The sequence below is a fragment of the Mytilus edulis genome, chromosome 11 (assembly GCF_963676685.1).
Source record: "Mytilus edulis chromosome 11, xbMytEdul2.2, whole genome shotgun sequence".
Classification (NCBI taxonomy): Eukaryota; Metazoa; Mollusca; class Bivalvia; order Mytilida; family Mytilidae; genus Mytilus; species Mytilus edulis.
Window position 1 is genome coordinate 39,954,497 of NC_092354.1, and position 22,997 is coordinate 39,977,493.

General features: G+C 33.0%; 2 protein-coding genes and 1 long non-coding RNA gene across 3 annotated transcripts; all 3 read right to left on the reverse strand.

The window, feature by feature from the left end:
- Positions 1-3,372: 3,372 nt before the first annotated feature.
- On the reverse strand, positions 3,373-6,765 carry LOC139494842 (C-type lectin domain family 5 member A-like). Its single transcript, XM_071283007.1, has 5 exons — positions 6,684-6,765; positions 5,379-5,426; positions 4,914-4,993; positions 4,096-4,207; positions 3,373-3,649 (listed from the first exon to the last, which is right to left on the reverse strand). Exons 1-5 carry the CDS (start codon positions 6,712-6,714, stop codon positions 3,417-3,419), a joined length of 504 nt encoding a protein of 167 aa, XP_071139108.1. The 5' UTR covers positions 6,715-6,765; the 3' UTR covers positions 3,373-3,416.
- Positions 6,766-8,250: 1,485 nt separating this feature from the next.
- Positions 8,251-12,954, reverse strand: LOC139495556 (uncharacterized). The gene is made up of 2 exons (XR_011657395.1): positions 12,239-12,954; positions 8,251-8,613 (listed from the first exon to the last, which is right to left on the reverse strand). It is a non-coding gene; the product is annotated as an uncharacterized lncRNA (long non-coding RNA).
- Positions 12,955-13,703: 749 nt separating this feature from the next.
- LOC139495557 (uncharacterized) lies at positions 13,704-22,792 on the reverse strand. The gene is made up of 8 exons (XM_071283824.1): positions 22,717-22,792; positions 21,508-21,587; positions 19,638-19,709; positions 18,914-19,052; positions 18,213-18,298; positions 16,968-17,036; positions 14,633-14,801; positions 13,704-13,903 (listed from the first exon to the last, which is right to left on the reverse strand). The coding sequence occupies exons 3-8, from the start codon at positions 19,653-19,655 to the stop codon at positions 13,719-13,721; spliced, it is 666 nt and encodes a 221-aa protein (XP_071139925.1). The 5' UTR covers positions 19,656-19,709; positions 21,508-21,587; positions 22,717-22,792; the 3' UTR covers positions 13,704-13,718.
- Between the last annotated feature and the right edge of the window lie 205 nt (positions 22,793-22,997).

Below are 22,997 nucleotides of genomic sequence, written 5' to 3' on the forward strand. Positions count from 1 at the left end.
TTTTACCTCTTGTCAGATTTGCTCTTATTGCTTTGGTTTTTGAGTTATAAGCCAAAAACTGCATTTTACCCCTAATATATATTTTTAGCCATGGCGGCCATCTTGGTTGGTTGGCCGGGTCACCAGACACAAATTTTAAACTAGATACACTAATTATGATTTTGGCCATATTTGGTTAAATTTGGCCCAGTAGTTTCAGAGGAGAAGATTTTTGTAAAAGATAACTAAGATTTACGAAAAATGGTTAAAAATTGACTATAAAGGGCAATAACTCCTAAAGGGGTCAACTGACCATTTTAGACCTGTTGACTTATTTGTAAATCTTACTTTGCTGAACATTTTTTTTATTTACAGTTTATCTCTATCTATAATAATATTCAAGATAATAACCAAAAATATCAAAAATTTCCTTAAAATTACCAATTCAGGGGCAGCAACCTAACAACGGGTTGTCCGATTCATCTTAAAATTTCAGGGCAGTTAGATCTTGACCTGATAAACAATTTTACCCCCATGTCAGATTTGCTCTAAATGCTTTGGTTTTTGAGTTATAAGCCAAAACCTGCATTTTACCCCTATGTTCTATTTTTAGCCATGGCGGCCATGTGTTTTGATGAAATGGGAATTAAAACACAAACTTTATTCTAGATACCCTAGGAATCAATCAGATGAAGTTTGGATTGAATTGGTTCAGCAGTTTCAGAGGAGAAGATCTTTGAAATAGTTTACGACGACGACGACGGACGCCAAGTGATGGCAAAAGCTCACATTTCCTTTTAGGAAAGGTGAGCTAAAAAGAAGATGTTGTATAGTTGCCAATGAGAGAGAAAACTCTTCACAAGAGACCAAATAACACAGAGATTAACACCTTTAGGTCACAGTTTAACAATAAATAACCGCATTCCTCATAGTCAGCTATAAAAGGCCCTGATATGACAATGTAAAACAATTCAAACGAGATAACTAACGGCATAGATTATGTGTAACATATGTTTGAAAAAAACTATTTAACACATTAACAAACGACAACCTTCGGATAACAGGCTCCTGACTTGGGACAGGCACAAACATACAGAATGTGGAGGGGTTAAATATGTTAGCGAGATTTTAACCCTCCCCTTACCTTGGAGAGTGGTGTAACAGAACAACATAAGAACGAACTTTAAAAATCTGTTGAAAAAGGCTCAACTCGTCAGGTGAATACAAATACTACACAGAGTTGACGTGGCCGGGTACTTGACATTCCAATAACAAAAATACATTAAGTCTAGATCTAAGAGTACTTGCAGTTACCGACAGCTAGTTTAAAGGCACTGACAACTAATAAAACTAGATGTGTCAAAGCGACACGAATGGCTCCGTCCCAAAAAGTTGAAAAATCTGCAATTTCAATAACACATGTGGACACAAACATGATGGTAGTCTCACATTGATATGTTCATAATTATAAATTAACTGTTAACAAAACTCAGCTAAAAATGTGGAGGCCTATAGAAGAAAAGTCTGTACAACTGTGATTTTAAACTATTTTCAAAGTTGTAAACCCTTAATTTTGGCAAAAATTAATGGAGAGGAACAAATCTCAAACTTGATCTGTAACTCATCATGAGTAACTCACATACCAAAAATCAGCCCAATATCTGAAAGTGTTTAGAAAAAAGTCTGTATAACTGTTATTTTCAACAATTTATCAAAGTCCAAAGCCCGTAATTTCGGCAAAAATTAGCAAAGCGGAACAAAAATTAAACTTGACCTGTATCTCATCATGGTTACCTCTCATACCAAAATCAGCCCAATATCTGAAAGCCTTTCGAAAAAAATCTATAACTGTGATTTTCAACAATTTTAAAAGTTGTAAACCCTTAATATTGGCAAAAATTAATGGAGAGGAACAAAACTTAAACTTGATCTGTAACTCATCATGGTTAACTCACAAACCAAAAATCAGCCCAATATCTGAAGGCGTTTAGAAAAAAACTCCGTATAATTGTGATTTTCAACAATGTATCAAAGTCAAAAGCCAGTAATTTCAGCAAAAGTTAGCGGAGCGGAACAAAACTAAAATTTGATCTGTAACTTATCATGGTGAACACACAAACCAAAAATCAGCCCAATATCTGAAGGTGTTTAGAAAAAAACTCCGTATAATGGTTTGTTGCGGAATGACGGAATGACGAATGACGGAATTTCGGAATGATGGAATTTCGGAATGACGGAATTTCGGAAAGACGGAATTTCGGAATTTCGGACAAGGGTAAAACTATATGGCAACGGCAACTTCGTTGCGGGGCCATAAAAAATCATGCATCAAAGAATAATCGTTCTTTCCTCGTTAAAACAATTAATATGATAACGGTGATAATGCTATTATGCATGTTATGGAAAGGTGAATTGGTCCTGATTCTGTGCTGGATAGTTTGGTTAATTTTATCAGAACGGGACTAAAATAACCGTTAAGTTATTTGTTTTCTGACAATTCTAAAGTATATAACATTAAAATCTTTATTGGATTACTCGTATAAATTGGCCAAACGAATTAGTCCTGATGATATACTGCTAATGAGAATGATGTTCAGGTTCGATGCGCATATGGCCTTGAGATATTTTAATTGTGTTGTAAAAAATAAAAAGAAAAAAAATATCCTGGCAATTGATGGCATAAATTGCATAACCGACAGAAAGATTAATATTTCATGCATTTGGTGACAGCTTTGTATCAGATTAGCAGAGTTTTGTCTATTTTGCACGGATTTTCCAAACTATACATACAATTGAAATGATCATATAAAACAGGTAGCATGATCAAATAAAAAAATCCGTTGGTTTTTTTAGCTCAACTGGCCGAGTTGGCCAAGCGACCTATTCTCATCACTTGTCGTACGTCGTCTACATTCGTTAACTCTTACAAAAAGTTAATCTTCTGAAACTATTTGGCTATATTTAACCAAACTTGGCCACAATCATTATTGGGGTATTTAGTATAAAAAAAAACAATTGTCCGATGACCTTGCCTGCAAGCAAAAATAAATGAAAGGTTGTGATTACCATTAAGTAAAAAGTAAAATCACAAAAATACTGAACTTAGAGGAAGATCAATTGGGAAAGTCCATAATCACATGGCAAAATCAAATAACAAAACGCATCAAAAACGAATGGACAAGAACTGTCATATTCCTGACTTGGTACAGGCATTTTCAAATGTAGAAAATGGTGGATTAAACCTGGTTCTATAGCGCTAACCCTCTCACTTTAATGACAGTCTCATCAATTTCCGATATTTTTACATTGATGCGTTAAATAAACAGACACAATAAATAAAATAGTCAAAATATGGGTACATCAGTCATCATAAATAAGAATTAAATTTGACAATTGAATAGATAACATTTTACTGTAAGAATTTTGAGAATCCATGATTAGATTGGTCTCGTTTCACAGAGAGGAAGGTAATTATTTTCACAATTGACATCAAATACGTGAGCCCAAGGATGAATGCCAGTATTAACAATAGCAAACACACATCTTTCCGTTGTACCAGGACTGTGTGCTAACTGAGAAAAATAACGATAATTAACTAACGATGAATCGTGAGACCAAATCCAGTGTCGTTTGCTTGGCGAATAAACGGCATCAATCCAAACTTTCGGATCTACAAAAGAAAAAAAAACAAGATTTTGATAATTTTGGCTTCATTTCTTCTATATTACTTTTTCAATCTTTATTCATCTGAAAATCTATTTAAGAATTCCATTTTGGTGACAAATAATGTCAACTTTAATAATGTTGACTTGAATTAGAAATGAATGATAAATTAATTATTATTTTTGTTTATATACTAACAGGCTACCAAGAAGTGGCTTCAAGGTAAATACCCTTTACATAATAACGTATGTGTAATGCATATTTTACATTTGAATACGTTCACATTTAAAACAGACACAGGGATAAAAATTATCGTAATAAAAACATAAACATGATAAAGGATAGATGCAATAGATTGTTACATTAAAACGACAGCATCGATTTTCCCATAATAAATTTGAAATAAAATGAAACAGAACCAAATAGAAACATTTTTTTTTAGTGTATACATACCCCTATATTTAAAACTTGATGACTTCGGAATCACTGCATGTAGCATGACAGGTACTATTTCATCGTCAGTAGAAAAATCAGCTAAATGTGCATTGTGACTTTGACAAATAACCTGAAATCAAATTAAACTTTTAAAAAATTGAACACGCCCGCCTAAAACATAGTTGGCATTTAATCTTTATGTTTCACAGTGTTAGTTATAACGCTTTTGTTCAAGACATATTACAATTATTAGGCGTTGTTAAATTCGAAATTATGTTTATTCAGGTTGGAATGTGAATCTGATTACACTGACAAATTCCTCAATAATTAAAGTACCATTGTTGTGTCTATTTAAGGAATCTTTTTAAATTTTTACACGTCTGTTTCTCCTGAACTTATCTATTTCAACAAAAGAAAAGAATATTGTCGTTAACTCGCAAATAATCCGTCAACTGAAAGCAAGTAAAACTATTCCAACCAAAAACTGTAAACTCCAGAGTTTCCGACAATGATCGCCAGGTCTCCCTTTACTAGTTATTCCATCGTGTTATAAAAATGTGTTAATTAGACATATTAGATATTAGGGCATGCATAACAAACGGATTGTTAAATCCAAGAACCTTTTTTAAAGAGCTGAACGTGAAAAAAAAACCTTTGGAGATCCAAATGTGATATATCACATGAAATAATTTCATTCTGTCTCAAACGTACCTTTTTTTTTTAATCAGAACCATTTTTAAAAGTTTACAATTTTTTTTCCTGAGTTAAAAAATAATAAATTATATATTTTTTTTTTTTTTTTTTTTTTTGGTAATATATTTATATTATTTATCTACCGTAGCGGCTTTCCAAGTAGTAGGTGTTATGCTGACCCAATAACATGATCCATGTACATTCTGGAATCCAGTTGGACATACTATAATATGTTGTAAATAAAATATCATTAACGAACGTCTTTATTTTGAAGATTGAATTCATTTTATAGAATATTGAGCATTCGAAAAACCACGACATGTTATGTGTTAGATTCTGCTTTACAAAAGAGGGACGAAAAACAACATACACTTATTTTGAAAATTTAAATACAGAAAAAAACATTTACTCGGCAAATTTCACTGTAACATGAAGATTTTTGCAAAACTCTTGACTTGATTTGTTTTATAGGATAAATAAAACAGACACAGTTAATTACAGATATTGTTGTTCATTTTTTGTATTTATTCAAAAATAGTTTTCTATGGTTTCAGTGTCAACAATCACTTTAAATGCAAGGATAATATCATAATATATTTAAGACTTACCAACGCCTTGGCTAGCTGCCAGAGGTTCTCTCTGTGCTAAAACTATAACTGTAACAGTAAGACAAAAACATTGTATCATATCAATGTTTGCTTAATATCATTATCCCATTCATTCTGAGCCGAAAATGTATTTGATGAACATATACTTCATATGAACAGAACTTTACTGAAAACTCTCTGAAACAAATTTCTCTTTTCTTATCCGGCGCATTTTAAACTTTTAACTGTTATCACTCGCTCGTCAATAATAAATACTTTGAGGATGTACTTAGGTTAGGTGAAAGTTAATAAATCAAGAATTTAGAATTAATACTATAAGCCGGTAGAGCATCCGTTAAGGATAAAAATAAGCTAATAATATTGATAGGTCATGGACCTGCATTTCGAGATATTTGGGATTTAAAATATGGCGGGAAAACCTTATATTTGCATTGATATTATTTCGATCTCAAAGAAAGAAAATCAAGAATCTTCTAAAAGTTCGGTAAATGACCTTTCATGAGCTATTAAGTCTTATATGAAAAAAATAAATTGGTGTTATGGGGCAAAATTTTTTACCTTGTATTGTATGGAAAAGCATCAAGGAGCCCGAACATTTGACACGAATTCCCAAACCTCACCTAAGTACATCCTTAATCTATTATCTTATCCTAAAACAAGGTATATAAGAACTGTAATATTATATCACTTCTACTACAATATTGAATACTTTAATAAACAAATTTCTATCTTTCTAACTGTTATAACTCCCACAAAAGTAAACGCTACTGTAAACAAATATACATCATATAAAACAGAACTTTAATTTGTTCGACAATGAATACAAGTGTCTGTTATTCTTAACGGATGTATCTTAGCACATTAAACTGTTATAACTTCAACAACGATAATGAAAGCTTTCAACAAATTTCTTTTATATTTACTCGATTTAACATTTCTCCGATCGTTGGTTATTAATTAAAATCATTCCACGTGTGGTTCGTTTGATTGAATTCATTTTGGTCAATATCAATTATGACGTCAATTTTATCATTCTTCTAAATTTTCTATTGTCATGAAAAAAGCTGACCTCTGCTGTTGTTCCCGGAGGGTTTCATCAGCTCTGTTGTCAATAACTTCGGTAACGACGTAATGTATAACAAACCTTTCAAAAATTGTCCATGATAAATATAGAAATCATAAAACACTAAGGTTTTTTCTCCATCAGGCAAAGAGTAAAATAACAAAATACCAAACTCCCGAGTAAAATTTCAAAACGGAGAGTCCTTAATCAAATGGCGAAATCAAAATTAAAATGTTATTTACCTAGTAGAACTATTCTGAACATTTTCCACATTCATGTACAGAGTTCATCTAATTTATGTTACGTGTATGTCTTATCTATTCATGTGGACGGTGAAACGATGCTTCAGATAACAGACCGTTATAGCTTTTGCCCCTTGACTATTTAATCATAAACATCTATTTGATCAATTTGACTGCGATATAGACAAGTGGAATGGTCTCCATACTTCTTTTATTACGTAATGAACACATTAAAGCAAAAGTTCGTGCTTTATAAACCAATTCAGTTAAATAGTTCTCTCTGCAGATAGTTTGGCAATTGGCCGTTTCAGAATCTAAAGCATCATGGGTAATTTCATTGTTCGTACCCCAAAGTGAAAATAACGTTACGTCATTGGTTGAATTTCCATTGTTTATAACGTTTTGAACCAATCAAAACGCTTTGGTGTACGCTTTTGAAAATATTACCCAGGATTCATTAGATTCTGAAACGGCGAATTATAAAAACCTTTTTAAATTACTGAAGATTTTATTTAAACTCTTTACCGAATCATGAGTGAACAGGTGTAATACTTGTCTGATTATTAATTTGAAATAATAGAATGAATACCATATGATGACTTTGACCGCCAAAAGATACATATAACCTCGTATTCACCAACTTTGATGTATACTTCTAATATTTCTGTTAAAGTTTAATGCATCTAAAATGTATCGTGAGTAACAAAAATATTTGCTAGAGCCAGATCATGTCCCCTTTCATAACCCTTTCCTGTTAATTACAAGGGAAAAGCAAATATGATCATTTTATTTAATTATGAAAGATTGAAAATCAACGTTGTATAATAATCCTACTTAATGACAGAAACATTAGTTGGATAAGCTAACAAACAACATGTACACGATTAGAGAAAAAACATATGGGCCATCCTTATTGATGAAGGCCGTACGGGGACCTATAGATGTTGCCACATCTGCTTTTTCATAAGTTTACTTCAAAACTTGTTGAAAAAAAATAGTGCCACACTATTCCTTTCGAAAATTGAAAAAGTCGAATTAAGGTGTGTTGGTTTGGATAAGGAGTTTTTTAATACTTGTGTCACCATCGTATTCATGATATTGTTCAAGACAAAAAGAACGAAGTTAATGCGTCGATGGATGTCAAAACGAGGGCTGGTAGAATTGACCGTAAAGACTTACGTCATTTACATAATATGCATAGTAACCTTTTCACAATTAAAGTCCTGATCGGTCAGCAAAATGCATTACGAAATTTAAACTATGAAACATGGCTTTTAACCATAGATATGCTTAATTGTACCATTGATGACAGGCCACCTACGGACACCTCAAAGAGTTTCTTAACGTGCAATGAGCGTGGCACTCTCTATACACGAGGCATCGGATTTAACGTCCCATTTTGACCGGATGTGGCTGCAAACTTGATACATCCCGCACAGCCAAACGGATAAATAAAAATAAGGTATTTCGCCTCTCTTCGTTAGAGAGTATGCCTTCAACTGACCTACATTGTTGTATGTTGTACGATATTTCAAAAGACCAAAGAAAAGCTAAAGTAATCTTGGAGTAAAACGCCAGATATTTATTAATAAAACGTAATATGAATGTGAACATTTAATATTTTTCGAAACACAGGTTAGAATGGCATTCATTATCAAGAATATTTATGTAAACGTGTTGCTTTAATTCGAAATATATCCTGGAATATCAGAGCAGTCTCTATGTCCGCATTCTCTATTACAATAGTGGGGACAAAGACCTTTAAGTGCCGAATCGCTGCACATCTGTATTTCACAGTCAACCTTGTGACATGCGTCTTCGGAGTACTGGCCAGTCCCACAGGCACCAGGTATATTAAGTTGCGTCGATACTACCGGAAGTATAGTTGTATTTGGTAAACTATAGCTTGTTGTAGTCTGGAGCACGGCTGCTGAAGGAAATAAATAAGAATATCGTTATTGTTATCATAATTTCTCAGATATCAAGCATTTTCCAGCTGAATAATCTTGAAAGCAAAATAATGGTTGAAATTAATCTGACTAAAAGTTTTCTCACTTCCTATGGGGAACTGTTCCAACCCAGTAAATAATGTGGAAGGGTGTCACTTCTTATAGGGAAAAGTTCCAACCAAGTAAATAATGTGGAAGGGTGTCACTTCTTATGGGGAACTGTTCCAACCAAGTATATAATGTGGAAGGGTGTCACTTCTTATGGGGAACTGTTCCTACCAAGTAAAAAATGTGGAAGGGTGTATTTGTTTTTGAATAAAGAATACTGTTATTGTTATCATAATTTCACATCTTGTAGTTATTTGTGTTTCGATTGATATGCAAAGGGATGTTGTTTTTATTGTGGAGAGGGGAATCATTAAATAAAGAGCGAATTGTGCATATAACACTGTGTTGAAATGTTGAATATATCAATATCAAATAAAATTGAGAATGAAAATGGGGAATGTGCCAAAGAGACAACAACCCGACCATAGAGTAGCCAACAGCAGAAGGTCACCAACAGAACTTTAATGCAACGAGAAATTCCCGCACCCGGAGGCGTCCTTCAGCTGGCCCCTAAACAAATATATACTAATTCAGTGATAATGAACGCCATATTAAACTCCAAATTGTACACAAGAAACTAAAAATTAAACAATACAAGACTAACAAATGCCAGAGGCTCCTGACTTGGGACAGGCGCTAAAATGCGGCGGGGTTAAACATGTTTGTGAGATCTCAACCCTCCCCCTATACCTCTAGCCAATGCAGAAAAGTAAACGCATAATAATACGCACATTAAAATTCAGTTCAAAAGAAGTCCGAGTCTGATGTCAGAAGATGTAACCAAAGAAAATAAACAAAATGCCAATAATACATAAATAACATCAGGCTACTAGCAGTTAACTGACATGCCAGCTCCAGATTTCAATTAAACTGATTGAAAAATTATGTCTTCATCATATGAATATCAGGCACAATCCCTCCCTTGAGGGGTTTAGTATCATACCATCATAACATATATGAGAAGAACATAACCCGTGTGTGTCATGCCAACAACTGGTTTATTAATAATAAATGTGTGTAGTTCCGATGCAAAGACCCTATAAGTGAATCAATATTAACGCCAAAATATGCAATCTTTAATGACCTGACAACAGTATCGTAACTATATCCCTTCTTAATAAGTTTATTTAAAGGTTTTGTTAGCTTCTGAGGTGAATACTGACATTTTTATGCTTTATAAAGAATATTTCCATAAAATATTGGATGTGAAATACTTGAACGTATAAGAAGTCTGCATGTTGAGCTATATTTCCGAATGATGTCCTTATACCGATAATAAAATTTAGTAAATGTTTTGACTAGTTTTTGATATCGAAAACCCTGGTGTGATAATTTTTCAGTAATACATAAATTTCTCTCGTTAAAATCTAAAACATTGTTACATACACGAGCGAATCTTACAAGTAGAGATATATAAACACCGTAAGATGGTGACAAGGGAATGTCACCATCTAAAAATGGATAATTAACGATAGGAAATGAGAAATCATCTCTTTTATCATAAATTTTAGTATTAAGCTTTCCGTTAATGATATATATATATATATATATCAAGATCGAGGAAAGGGCAGTGGTCATTGTTAGTATTGGCTTTTTTTTAAAGTAAGTTCAATAGGATAAATTTCTTTAGTATACATACTGAAGTCGTCATTATTGAGAGCCAAAATATCATCCAAATATCTAAAAGTATTATTAAATTTGTGTATCAGATGTTGTTTTGATGGGTCTTTGCTGATTTTTGTCATAGATTGTAACTCATAGCAATACAAAAACAGGTCCGCAATAAGTAGTGCACAGTTAGTCCTCATTGGAATTCTGATAACCTGACGATATACGGAATCTCCAAAAATGTTATCTAGTAAAAATTCAAGGGCAGATATAGTATCAAAGCATGTCCAATTGACATAGTTTTTTGTTTATTACTACTAAAAAATGACCTAAAAGAGTCTGAACATATATATACACATTCTGACTTTTTAAATGCCCATTTAATTAGGTGTGTGGATTTTTTCTTAATGAGAATGTGAGGCAATGTGGTATATAGGGTAGAAAAATCAAAACTTTGAACAGATTCAAAATCACCAATATAAGCATGCAATTTACTTCCAACGAGTTTTTGACACTCCAAAAGTAATTAATTCCACTATTTTCGAAGGCCTTATTTGAACAATTTATTATCAGGTTTTTGATTTTACCAAGTGTACTGGTAAGAAGAATAGATAATTTAGTAGTGGAACAATGGCTTGAAGACGAAATAAATCTATATTTGTAAGGTGTTTTGTGTAGTTTCGGAAGCCAATACATAGTTGGCTTTGTTTTTGGTTCTGCTTGTAAAGCGGTAGCTAAAAGTTCGTTTGTTACAGATGTCGTTTTCTGAAAATGGAGTCAGTTGGAATGTTGGTGAATTGGTGATTTCTTTTTGTAGAACCTCAATGTAAAATTTACGTCAAACAATAATAATATTGTTAGCAGCTTTATCGGCCGGGACAATAACTATTCTTAATGGCACAATGTCATTATGTGATTAACAAGGCCAACAGAGTCCCAACAACAATCAATATAAAAACTAATACACCTTCCCCAATTTACCAGTGCACCTTTAAAACTATTTTCTAGGTAGGGATATCTCCTCATAACTAGTGAGAAAAACATTGAGCTAAGTCAACGTTAACCAGTGTTTGCTTACAAGTTTATCCAGCTGGCAAGATTTTAATACAAATATTGTAAATATTTTTTATGTCTCTTTAATGAGCCAAAAGCATTGCCAGAGTATTGATAGTTTTAATGTATTTTTAGTGTAAAGTAAAATCCAAAAAATACTAAACTTTTTAAACCAGGCTATCACATGAAAGTTATCCTAGAACACGAGGTGTGTGAACCGAACCGTTTTATAACTTGATCGATGCCACTGCTGGTCGATTACTATCCCCCAAGGTATCACCAAAACCACAAGTCAAAAAGTTTTTGTTGACATGAAATATCATTGAAATGTTCTTTAAAGATGCATCTACTGTTCATAAACTGAAGATTTATTCAGATTAATGCGATTTTTCTATAAGAAAGAATTCAAATGCTCCTAAGAATAGTTTTCGATCAAGCCTTTAAATAGTTTTGATTTAAGCGTAACCAATGAGCCTAATGTAGACAAAAATCCACGTCTGAATGTTGAAGAGGAATTATTCAAGTATAAGTCACTATATTTTTTCAATCATGGTTCAGTACCCTTATTTGGTAAATGCGTGTAGATGATAAAAAAAATAAGGAGATGTGATATAATCGCCAATGAGACAACTATCCCCCAAAGTTCAAATAAGGTAGATGTAAGCAATTATAGGCAACCCTACTACCTTCAACAATGACAAAAATATATATATTTTGTACTAACAAAGGAGTCGGCTTTAAAAGTTCCAGACATTAAAACATATTATACAATTCGATTGAGAAAGCAGAGCTAGTGGTAGTCTGATAAAAAGGAAACGCTTGATTCAAATTACTCACATGTAATAACTGCAGCGCTTGCAGTATTCTGATTTGAAGGACTTGATGATATTACTATTGGTGCTGAAAAAAAATCGTTCAGTATTTTTAGCTTGTAGACGTTCAGCATTTGAAGATCATGATATAATAAGATTTAAAGGGAAACGTTTATTGAATAACATAATCACTGAGGACATCTTTAACATCTTTCATCCACTTTGCACTCTTTGCAGCCCTCAACTTGTGCGGGATTTGTAAATATGGTCTTCATTTGTGATCTATTTAATTCTTTTATTTTAATTTTAGTTTCTTGTGTACAATTTGGAGTTTAGTATGGCGTTCATTATCACTGAACTAGTATATTTTTGTTTAGGGGCCAGCTGAAGGACGCCTCCGGGTGCGGGAATTTCTCGCTACATTGAAGACCTGTTGGTGACCTTCTGTTGTTGTTTTTTTCTATGGTCGGGTTGTTGTCTCTTTGACACATTCCCCATTTCCATTCTAAATGTTAACTTATCATTGATATGCATAAAGCCCAAAATTGACTATTGACAAATATCGATTTTTTTCGATTACCTTAGCTGTCATGTAATAGCTATGTATATTTCAAGAAGAAAAAAATGAAGACTCAACACAGAGGAATGGAAAAAGATCAAACGAACAATTTCAGAAAATACATATGTCGTCATGTATTAACGGTTGCGAAGGAGTTGACATAACAAGTAAAACAATTTTTACGTAGACAACTCTTGCAATTCGAATAATGAATGGCATTTGAAAAAGAAGAGTGAACTGTTCGATGTATCATTTACCAGTTTGTTTATATATATATATATATATTACCAAAATCGCAAAATCATGGCGCTAGAAAAAATAATTCTTCAGATCTTTATTTGGAAATGCCATTGCGTCAACCGTTTTCCTTAATAATAACACTTTCGTTGTTAAAATTGTACAAAAGTTAACTTGTTTCTATCAGTAATTTCTATAGGTCAGAACTAAATCTCTCACCTTGTGTAATCACTGGGCTTTCTGAAATATTAAAGAAGGCGATCTTCATTACACAATTATTATATATAAATATATGTATCCGACTGTTTGAATAACTATTTTGGTTGAACAATAAAAATACATTTAATTCAGTAGTTGGATTCAATTCTTTTCGATTATTGAGCAATCGTTATGCTCATCAATTACTATTCATGAGGCCCCTCATGGGGGGGGGGGGGGGGTCCTAGTAATCACATAATCACCATTTTTGTGCCAATATAATCACATAATCATTAAATATTTGCTTATCTTTAGTAATCAAATAATCATAAACTAAAAATACAGTCCTAGGTAATCAAATAATCATGAAATATTTGGCTTAATAATCAAATAATCATTAAAAAAACGGCCAAGTAATCACATAATCAAAAACCCCATGAGGGCCCTCATTCATGTCAAAAACTATAAATACAAAATAAAAATTTGTATATAATCAAATATTTGTAATTGTTTAATACTCACGGCATATTCCACATGTCTCTGGGCAGAAATAGTTCCGAATATCAGGCATAGCGCATGCGCTTTCACCATTTTTCAAAGCTACAGAAATGACTAATATGCAGCCATATGTATCGATATCTTCACAATTGTCTGAGGAGGGTGTTTTTAAAAGATGGCAACCAGTGGCACTAGTACCTGAAACACAACTAGGGTATTTCAATAAGTTTACATTAACATGGATTTATCACTCACAAGGAAATTTTAACCGGTATCCTAACTTTATATGTGCTGTCCCAATTTAAGTAGCCTGTAATTCAGTGGTTGTCATTGGTTGCTCCATGTCTTGTTTTATATTGTGTCATGCAAGGGCCTTTTAAGGTGGTAGACCTTGGTTCAGGGAGATAACTCTTTAAATCAGTTATGTGTTTGTTAAAGTCAAGTTTCATCAATGTTTTTTAAGCATTTACCTGAAACAGATTGGAAATAATCTATGTAACCTAGAAGCTTAGAATATATTTATGAAAATTGTTGACACAAACGAACTGATGATTTTAAGAGTTATTTCCCTTAACCTAGGTCTACCTCCTTAAGGTCATTATATGGTAAGGGCTATTTTACCGGCCTAGCTGTCTGTTATAAAGTGCTGACATGAAATATCCTTGACAGGCTAATTTTCTGATAATTAACTGCTTACATTGAAAACACTTAGGGTTTTCGAATTGTGTCCTCTCTTCACAGGGCATCGAATTTAACGTCTATATTCTGATCGGAAGTGGCGTCGTACTTAATATACCCCGCACAGTCAAACGAACACCTCACTTTGACAAGTTTTATTTCCGGTTGGACATTAGTAAAAATATTTCTATTCTCCAGTCTTTTGGGGCACAAGAAGTAAGATTATATTTATTGATTATATAGTCTCACCATTTTCACAAAGCTCCCTGTTACAGTACTCAGTTTGACAACCCATTGCACAAGGCGTTCCAAAAATATCTTTAAATGACTGCTGTCGTTTGCCTACAACAGGTATAGGTGTATTGCCTGGTGTCGGAGTGGTAACAGTTCCATTAGATGTAGTGTTTGAAGCACAATACTGTAACAAAATATTTTAAGTTGATAAATTCCATTGAAGTGCATTTAAAAAGATGTGGTATGAGTGCCATTGAGACAACTCTCCATTCAAGTCACAATTCGCAAAAGCAAACCATTATAGGTGTTGTCAATATAAAAAAAAAGAATGCCAATGAGTCAGCTCTCCACAAGAGACCAAAATGACACATAAATTAACAAATATAGGTCACTGTACGGCCTTTAACAATGACCAAAACCCATACCGTATAAAGTCAGCTATGAAAAGCCCTGAAATTACCATGTAAAACAATTCAAACGAGAAAACTAACGGCCTAATTTATGTACAAAAAATGAACGAAAAACAATTATGTATTACAAGTTTCTGACTTGGGACAGGCATATACGTAGAGAAAGTGGTGGTGTTAAACATGTTAGCGGGATCACAGCCCTCCTAACCTGGGACAATGGTGTAACATTGATTGTTGATTGCTTAACTCCAGTGGCAAATATTTCATGCATATTCAGGACGAGAACAAGTTCACAATACTACAGGTAGGTATTGTTATAATAGAGGCCACCAGGGACGATGGTCGGGTACATTTGGACTGCCACTAGAAAATGAGGGTATATTGGATAGGGACAGAAATTTTGCCTTGCAACAGGTCACCTACGGACTCCTCAAAGAGTTGTTGCAAGGGTTTTAACGTGCAAAGAGCGTGGCACTCTCCTTACACGAGGCATCGGATTTAACGTCCTCAATCTGACCGGACGTGACTGCGAACTTGATACATCCCGCACAGCCAAACGGACGCCTCACTTCGGCAAGCGTTTTACTGCCGGTCGGAAGAAGACCAAGAGACCATATTTCTATTCCCCAGTCACCCTTTTGGGCGGCAAATACGTAGAGAATGTGGCGGTATTAAACATGTTAGCAGGATCTCAGTCCCCCTTACCTGGTGTAACAGTACAACATAAGAACGAATTATAAAAATCAGTTGGAAAAGGCTTAACTCGTCAGATGGATTAAAATACAAGTTTATTTTCGATCTATGAGTTTGCATGTCTCTCTGGTATCTTTCGCCCATCTTTAATAATATGTTAATTGTATCACTTATCTTTTTTTGTATGCAGTTTATTTTATATTTTGTTGTTTGTTTAAATGTAATGCCACAAATAAATGTATATGTTAATTAAGAATAAAACATCACGTTAAATCAAATACTCTATTTATAACTTACGTCGTTTGGCTGCTGTCTCTTTGAAATATCTATCCTATTTTAAAGGTTCATATAGCGCATAGCGGGTTATTTTCGCGGGGTGTAAATTTACTCTTATTTTCGCGGATAGAACAAAATCGACAAATTAAATTTCGCCAATTATAAGTGTACATGCAAAAGTCTTGATAAAAGTTTTGATTCCGCCAAAATATTTCGTATACCTTATTCAATGAAAATCGCGAAGTTTTACACCTGTGAAAATAATCCGCCATACGGTAAGTCCAAAACATGTTATGTGATTATCTTTGAGATTTCAAAATAGGCTGCGGAATTAAAAAATACTGACACAAAGGAAGGGGGTCTAAATGGAGTGTCTTTCATTTCTGTTTTCTTCAATGTTTACCAGTTTTCTCTATTCTTTCTAAAGTTAACCTGTTTTTTTATATTCTTTATATATAAGCAACGCAAAATTCTCTGTATGTGTTATACCCTTTATTCTGCACATGTATCCATTGTTCTTTACTTCATAAACCCCAGTGACACCCTCATTGATGGAGAGCAATGTAATAAAACATTCATATATTCTTGCAGAAGTGATGCTTTTTGTATTTCATCAATAATTTTGTTATTATTTAAGGAATGACTGTAATATTTTTTTCTGTCTATGAAGAAATAACATAAAAAATGTGTTGCACACTGAATAACCCCCGAAGCGGGTTATTTTAACATTTGCACCACATTTTTTTTTTTTATGTTATTTCGAACAGAAAAAATATTACAGTTATTTCTTATAATTTAATTCAAAATTCAATTTTCAACCGCGGTAAACCATGAGAAAAACGTTGATGATGTCACGGTCACATGACTAAATTATATTTATGAGCTGATAAACAAACCAACGCCAGCCAATCAGAAGACGCATTACATCCAAAATTAAGTTATATATTGATAATCTTAATGTTTTTGCTTACATTCTTTGGTGCACATCCTAATCTATATCGAGTTTCATCATTAAATCTAAAGGCTTGTGTGTAGCATTGCTGAAATGGAAAAAAAATAGCAAAGTGGTTTTTTATATCCAGTAGCAAATTGTTCATGCATATCTAGTACAAATCAACTCGATTTTAAATGTTTCACTTGAAACAAATGCTGTGTTTGTGTTAAATAACGATTTGATATGTTAAACTCTTTCCGATTAATATATAATAAAAAAGATGTGGAATGGATGCTAATGAGACAACTCTTCACAAAAGACCAAAATGACACAGAAATAACAACTATAGGTCACCGTACGGCTTTCAAAAATGAGCTAATTCCATACCTCATATATAGTCCGTTAAAATTATTTGTTTGCTACTTCACCCCTTTTTCCTTTTGTTCTATGTTAGCGGGTGGTTGAGCACTTACAAACTTGCTTAACCAGACGATATTTTGTATGTTCTAGTACCTGTCCCAAGCCAAGTAATGTACTGCTGAGGTTTTCGTAGGTTAACATCTGCCAGTACTGATGTTAATTAAATGTTATTAACTTACAAAGAGCTGCTCGTTTCTATGTTGTAAAGTTTCACAACTAGTTAACTATGGCATTTTCATTATTCTTCAGCTACTATAAGGATTATAATTTCCTTAAGAAATGAATGCTTCTTTTTTAATTTTATTGGGGTGAAAAAGTGTTGGCCGGAGCACATTTTGTTTGAAGCGCGGAATTATTTTAAAAAGTGTACACGATGAACATTATTACAGCTCTATCAATAAATTAAAGAACCACTCAATTCTTATATTACATTTTTATGGTAAGACCATGAAACCAATTTTGTATCAAGTTTTTGTTTTCTCTACCTTACACATTTTTATGTGGAAGGACGTGTCATTACGAATGTAACATTTCAGTTTGAAGAGAAAGATAACTTTCGAATGTTGTTATTAAATTAAACTAACATACTCATATAAAACATGTGTATAATGTAATTGATTGATTAAATTTGGGTTGTTTAAAGTTCAGTGGCAAATATTCCATGCATGTTAAAGGGTCAGCAATGACTTTCAACATGCAAAGAACGTTGCATTCTCTTCGCACGAGGTCCCCATTCTGACCGGACGTTGTTGCATACTTGATACATCCCACACAGCCAAACGCACGCCCTACTTTGGCGAGGGTTCTACTGATGTTCCGATTAGATTGAAAGAAGAAGGGGTTATGAACAAAAACAACTTACAGAATCTTGTGAACAAATCTCCACTTTTTTACAGTCTGAAGGTTTGAGTACATCATTACAGCTAAGGCAACGGATGCCATGTTCTTCTGCAGGAAATAAAATATATTGGCATTTATATACAGTCATAGTATTCGATTATCTGTGCATTTGTTGAGTTATTGCATTGCATACTACTTTAAAAATATTTTATGCCCATATGGACCAATGGCTTACCAACATTATACACGATTTACACATAATACAGTAAATGCCGATATGGACCACTGGCGTAAATATAAAATTTTGATCCTGGTATCTATGATGAGTTTATTTACAAACATTAAACACGATTTACATATAATACAGAAAACAATGAAAATAAACAATACAGACGCTTTCTACTATAATATGTAATACACAAACTTGTACGTTAGTTTTTTTAGCTGTATTTGGCAAAACCGTTTGGAATTTTGTTCCTCAAAAGTGCTCCTAATTCGTACTTTATTTCGCATTTTCACTTTTATGATTTGAGCGTCACTGGTGGGTCTTTTGAAGACCAAATGCGCGTCTGACGCATTAAATTTGAAACGAGCTTATTAACTATGGTGTGTGTCGCGGAACTGTTTTTCTAAAATTTGTTAAATTTTCGAATGGAAATTAGCCTAATAAACAGAAGTGTATTCGAATTTTAGTTTAAATTGAAAGTATAAAAATATACTTACGTTTTGGTACATCACATAAATCTTTATTGCAGAATGACGTATCACAACAATGGCGACATGTGATCGCTGAATTCTGTCTTTTACTCAAACCGACTATATTCTGTCTTTTACCCAAACCGATTGATAACGGGTTACATTGCTGGAATAGTTAAATGTATATCAAATAATGATACAACATAAAGAGGGTAGTAAAATTGGGACAGACGAACTGGGAACAAAATTACAATTTCACTATAAACGTAAATTATAGAATGAAAACTTGCAGATTGCATGTTAACAATTAACACGAAAAAAGGGGAATAATGAGCTTTGAACACATGATTTAAATTTACCGAAGACATCAAACTGTATTAGTAAAACAAATATAAAAAAGGAGATGTGGTATGATTGCCAATGAGACAACTCTCCACAAGATACCAAAATGACACAGAAATTAACAACTATAGGTTACCATACGGTCTTCAACAATGAGCAAAAGCCCATACCGTATAGTAAGCTATAAAAGGCCCGAAAAGGGAAAATGAAAATAAACGTTGATTTGTCTTGTAATGGCATGATGTGGTGTCATAACTATCTGATTTCACTAATTAAACTATTTTACTTGGTGTTCAACATTACATACAAGTGGCATCGTTCATTTTTCGGAATATCTTACCCGAATATTTTCTGACATGATTCTGTTTAATTGAAATTAAAGACATGAATGAACATTATAATTACGTACATCTCGATCAAAGCACATGGAATTGAATGTTGTTATTCCATCTGGCGAAATAACCTTTTCTGTTCTACATATCTGAAATAGTAAATATCATCAAAATAAGAAGGCCGGTTGTAGACACTTGTTATATGCAAATGCGTATGCTATTTTTATTTTTACTTTAACTTTTTCTAATCATTTCGTTTTTCCTTTTCTGTTTCTATAGTAATTTTTATGTTTTTTAAGGGTTAAAAAAAAAATCAATAAATAAATCAATAATAGCGATTGAAGTTCCATACTGCAGGAAAGGATAAGAAGTAGACGCATGTTTGTAGTATTGCTTATGTCTACGCATGCTTGTAGTATGGACTAAGACTACGCATATTTGTAGTATTGACTATGTCTACGCATGCTTGTAGTATTGGTTATGTCTACACATGCTTGTAGTATTGACTATGTCTACGTATGTTTATAGTATTGTCTTTTTCTACGCATGTTTGTAGTATTGCATATGTCTACGCATGTTTGTAGTTTTGCATATGTCTACGTATGCTTGTAGTATTGACTGTCTACGCATGTTTCTTGTTTTGACTATGTCTACGCATGTTTGTAGTATTGACTTTGTCTACGCATGTTTGGAGTATTGTCTCTTTCTGTGCATGCTTGTATTATTGACTATGTCTACGCATGCTTGTAGTACTGACTATGTCTACGCATGTTTGTAGTATTGTCTCTTTCTACTTATGTTTGTAGTATTGGCTATGTGTACGCATGATTGTAGTATAGACTATGTCTACGTAGTTTCTAGTATTGACTGTCTACGCATGTTTGTAGTATTGACTATGTGTACACATGCTATTAGTTTTGACTATGTCTTCGCATGTCTGTAGTATTGACTTTCAACGCATATTTGTAGTATAAATGTGTCTACGAATGTTAGCAGTATAGACTCTGTTTACGCATATTTGAAGTATTGGATCTGTCTGCGCATGTTTGTAGTATTAACGCTGTTTTAAACTTTCGCAACAATTAAGGATGTCTGCTTGTCATGTTTTGGAATTTTTGTCAGATTTTCGGAATCCTCTGGTTTTATTCATTTAAAGGCCTTAAAAATGTTTCCCCATGAACCCCCATTTTTCTTTTTAAATTTTTTTTACATGTATATTAATAAGTCATTTGTATAAGTCTTATAAAATTTTATTTATTTTTTAATAGTATTTGAGAACTTTAACTGGTCAATGATAACGCATTGCAAAATCAAGAGAGAACATTTACCCGCCAAAATTTCAATGGCTTATATCTCGAAAACAAGCACATTGACCCCTATATTTTTTTTTGCTTTCTTGAATCCTCAATTTATTCCCTATCAATACATACTAGTTTTATGAAAAGTTATTTATTTTGAAACTGAGCAGCGAACATCCTTAAGCATCTGATAAATACTAAAATAAACAGACGCTGCTTTTGTTGAACGTTGCACGGTCGGCTGGACGTTTGGACATGTTTACCGAGAATTTAGATATTTTATTGTCGTAAAGCTGGTAGGACGACCGCCACTTTTGTTTGGGATATGATGATAAAGTTTTCTCATTGGCAATCATACCAAATCTTCTTTTTCATATGTTGACCATTTTGGTTTTTCTTCTTCTTCAAACCTAAGCTGATACGAAACTATTTGTACAGTAATAATGATACGAAACTATCTATACAGTAATAATGATACGAAACTATTTATACAGTAATAATGATACGAAACTATTTATACAGTAATAATGATACGAAACTATCTATACAGTAATAATAATACGAAACTATCTATACAGTAATAATGATACGAAACTATCTATACAGTAATAATGATACGAAACTATCTATACAGTAATAATACCAATACCTCGTGCGCTCCACATTCCACAATATCCCCACAGTCAGCCGGATGAGGTAAATTTTTACAAGAATAACATGTTACTGCATCTAGTTAATTAATAGATGATATATAAGAATACATAGCTATGACTACACGTGCTAACCTTAATTAAATAAATTATGCATAGATAAAAAAAACATCAAACAACTCGATATGTAACTTTTTTTCGTGATTGTAGAATAAACATGTAATAATAAGAGTTGAATCATTGGCATAATTTCTAGGGTTAAAAAGCGTTGATCGTGTAAACTTTTTTTAATATGAAGTGCGGAACTGTGATTTAACGCTTTTAAAATATAAAAAAATGCATTTAATTCTCAAATGGAAATATATTTGGTTAATTGTTATGCTATCAAATAACCTCACTCAAGTTGGCATTATCTATAATCTGGGGGTAAATCGGTACTATGACGTAGGATAACACATTCTGACTTACTAAATTTAGATAATGTACTAGTCTTGATATAAACGAATAAAGGTCATCTGAGGTCAAATACATGTACCATGTAAACCGATGTCACCACTAAATGTTGTTTAGTTCATTGACCACTATCATAATGTTTAACAACAGGTTTAAAGTACACTCAAACATTTAGTGTACCTTCTTAATATCAAAACAATGTCTCAGACATGTTTATAAACGAGTACTATTTTAATTGTCACATCGTAAAACCTGTTGTTCTAAAGATACTTGATATTCATTGTTTTTCTTATTTTTCTGAACATATGTGAGGTAACCGGAATGCATTTTACAAACGGAAGTCAATATATTTTATTTCTTTTCAATTCAAAGAACTATGTTGTTTCATTAACTGGAAAAAAAAGACCATCAGTTTTCTCGATTGAATTGTTTTACATTGTCAATTCGGGGCCATTTATATCCGACTTTGCGGTATGGGCTATGCTCATTGTTGAATGCCGTACGGTGACCTATAGTTGTTAATCATTGTGTAATTTTGATCTCTTGTGGCGTGTTGTCTCAACGGCAATCATACCACATCTTCATTTTTACATCTTGATGCTATTTGAGTTTCCAGTTTTTTTTTCCACGACGCTTTAGTAAAGCGTAAGGATTTAGTTTAAAAAATGTACATTCCTTAGGGTGGCACCCAACACCTTGACTAAAATTAATTTGGCATCCATTTGATAGAACAACTAATTATAATAATACGTTACCTGCACACTTCCAGCAAAGGACAAACAGTAAAACAACTACAACAGAATTAAAAAATCATAACCGTTACGAAAAATGATATACATTTTTAGTTTTAAAGAAGGTAGAGAATACAGCAAGCGTATCAAAGTTGTAAACAGACAAAAAAGTTTCCAAATGTCATTCAAGCAATATAAATTGACATGTATAGAAATAGAAAAAAACGGAGAGGAAACAAAACATAATCCTGTACAGCCACAATTCGCCGTTTCAGCATCTAATGTATTCTGGATAATATGTTCAT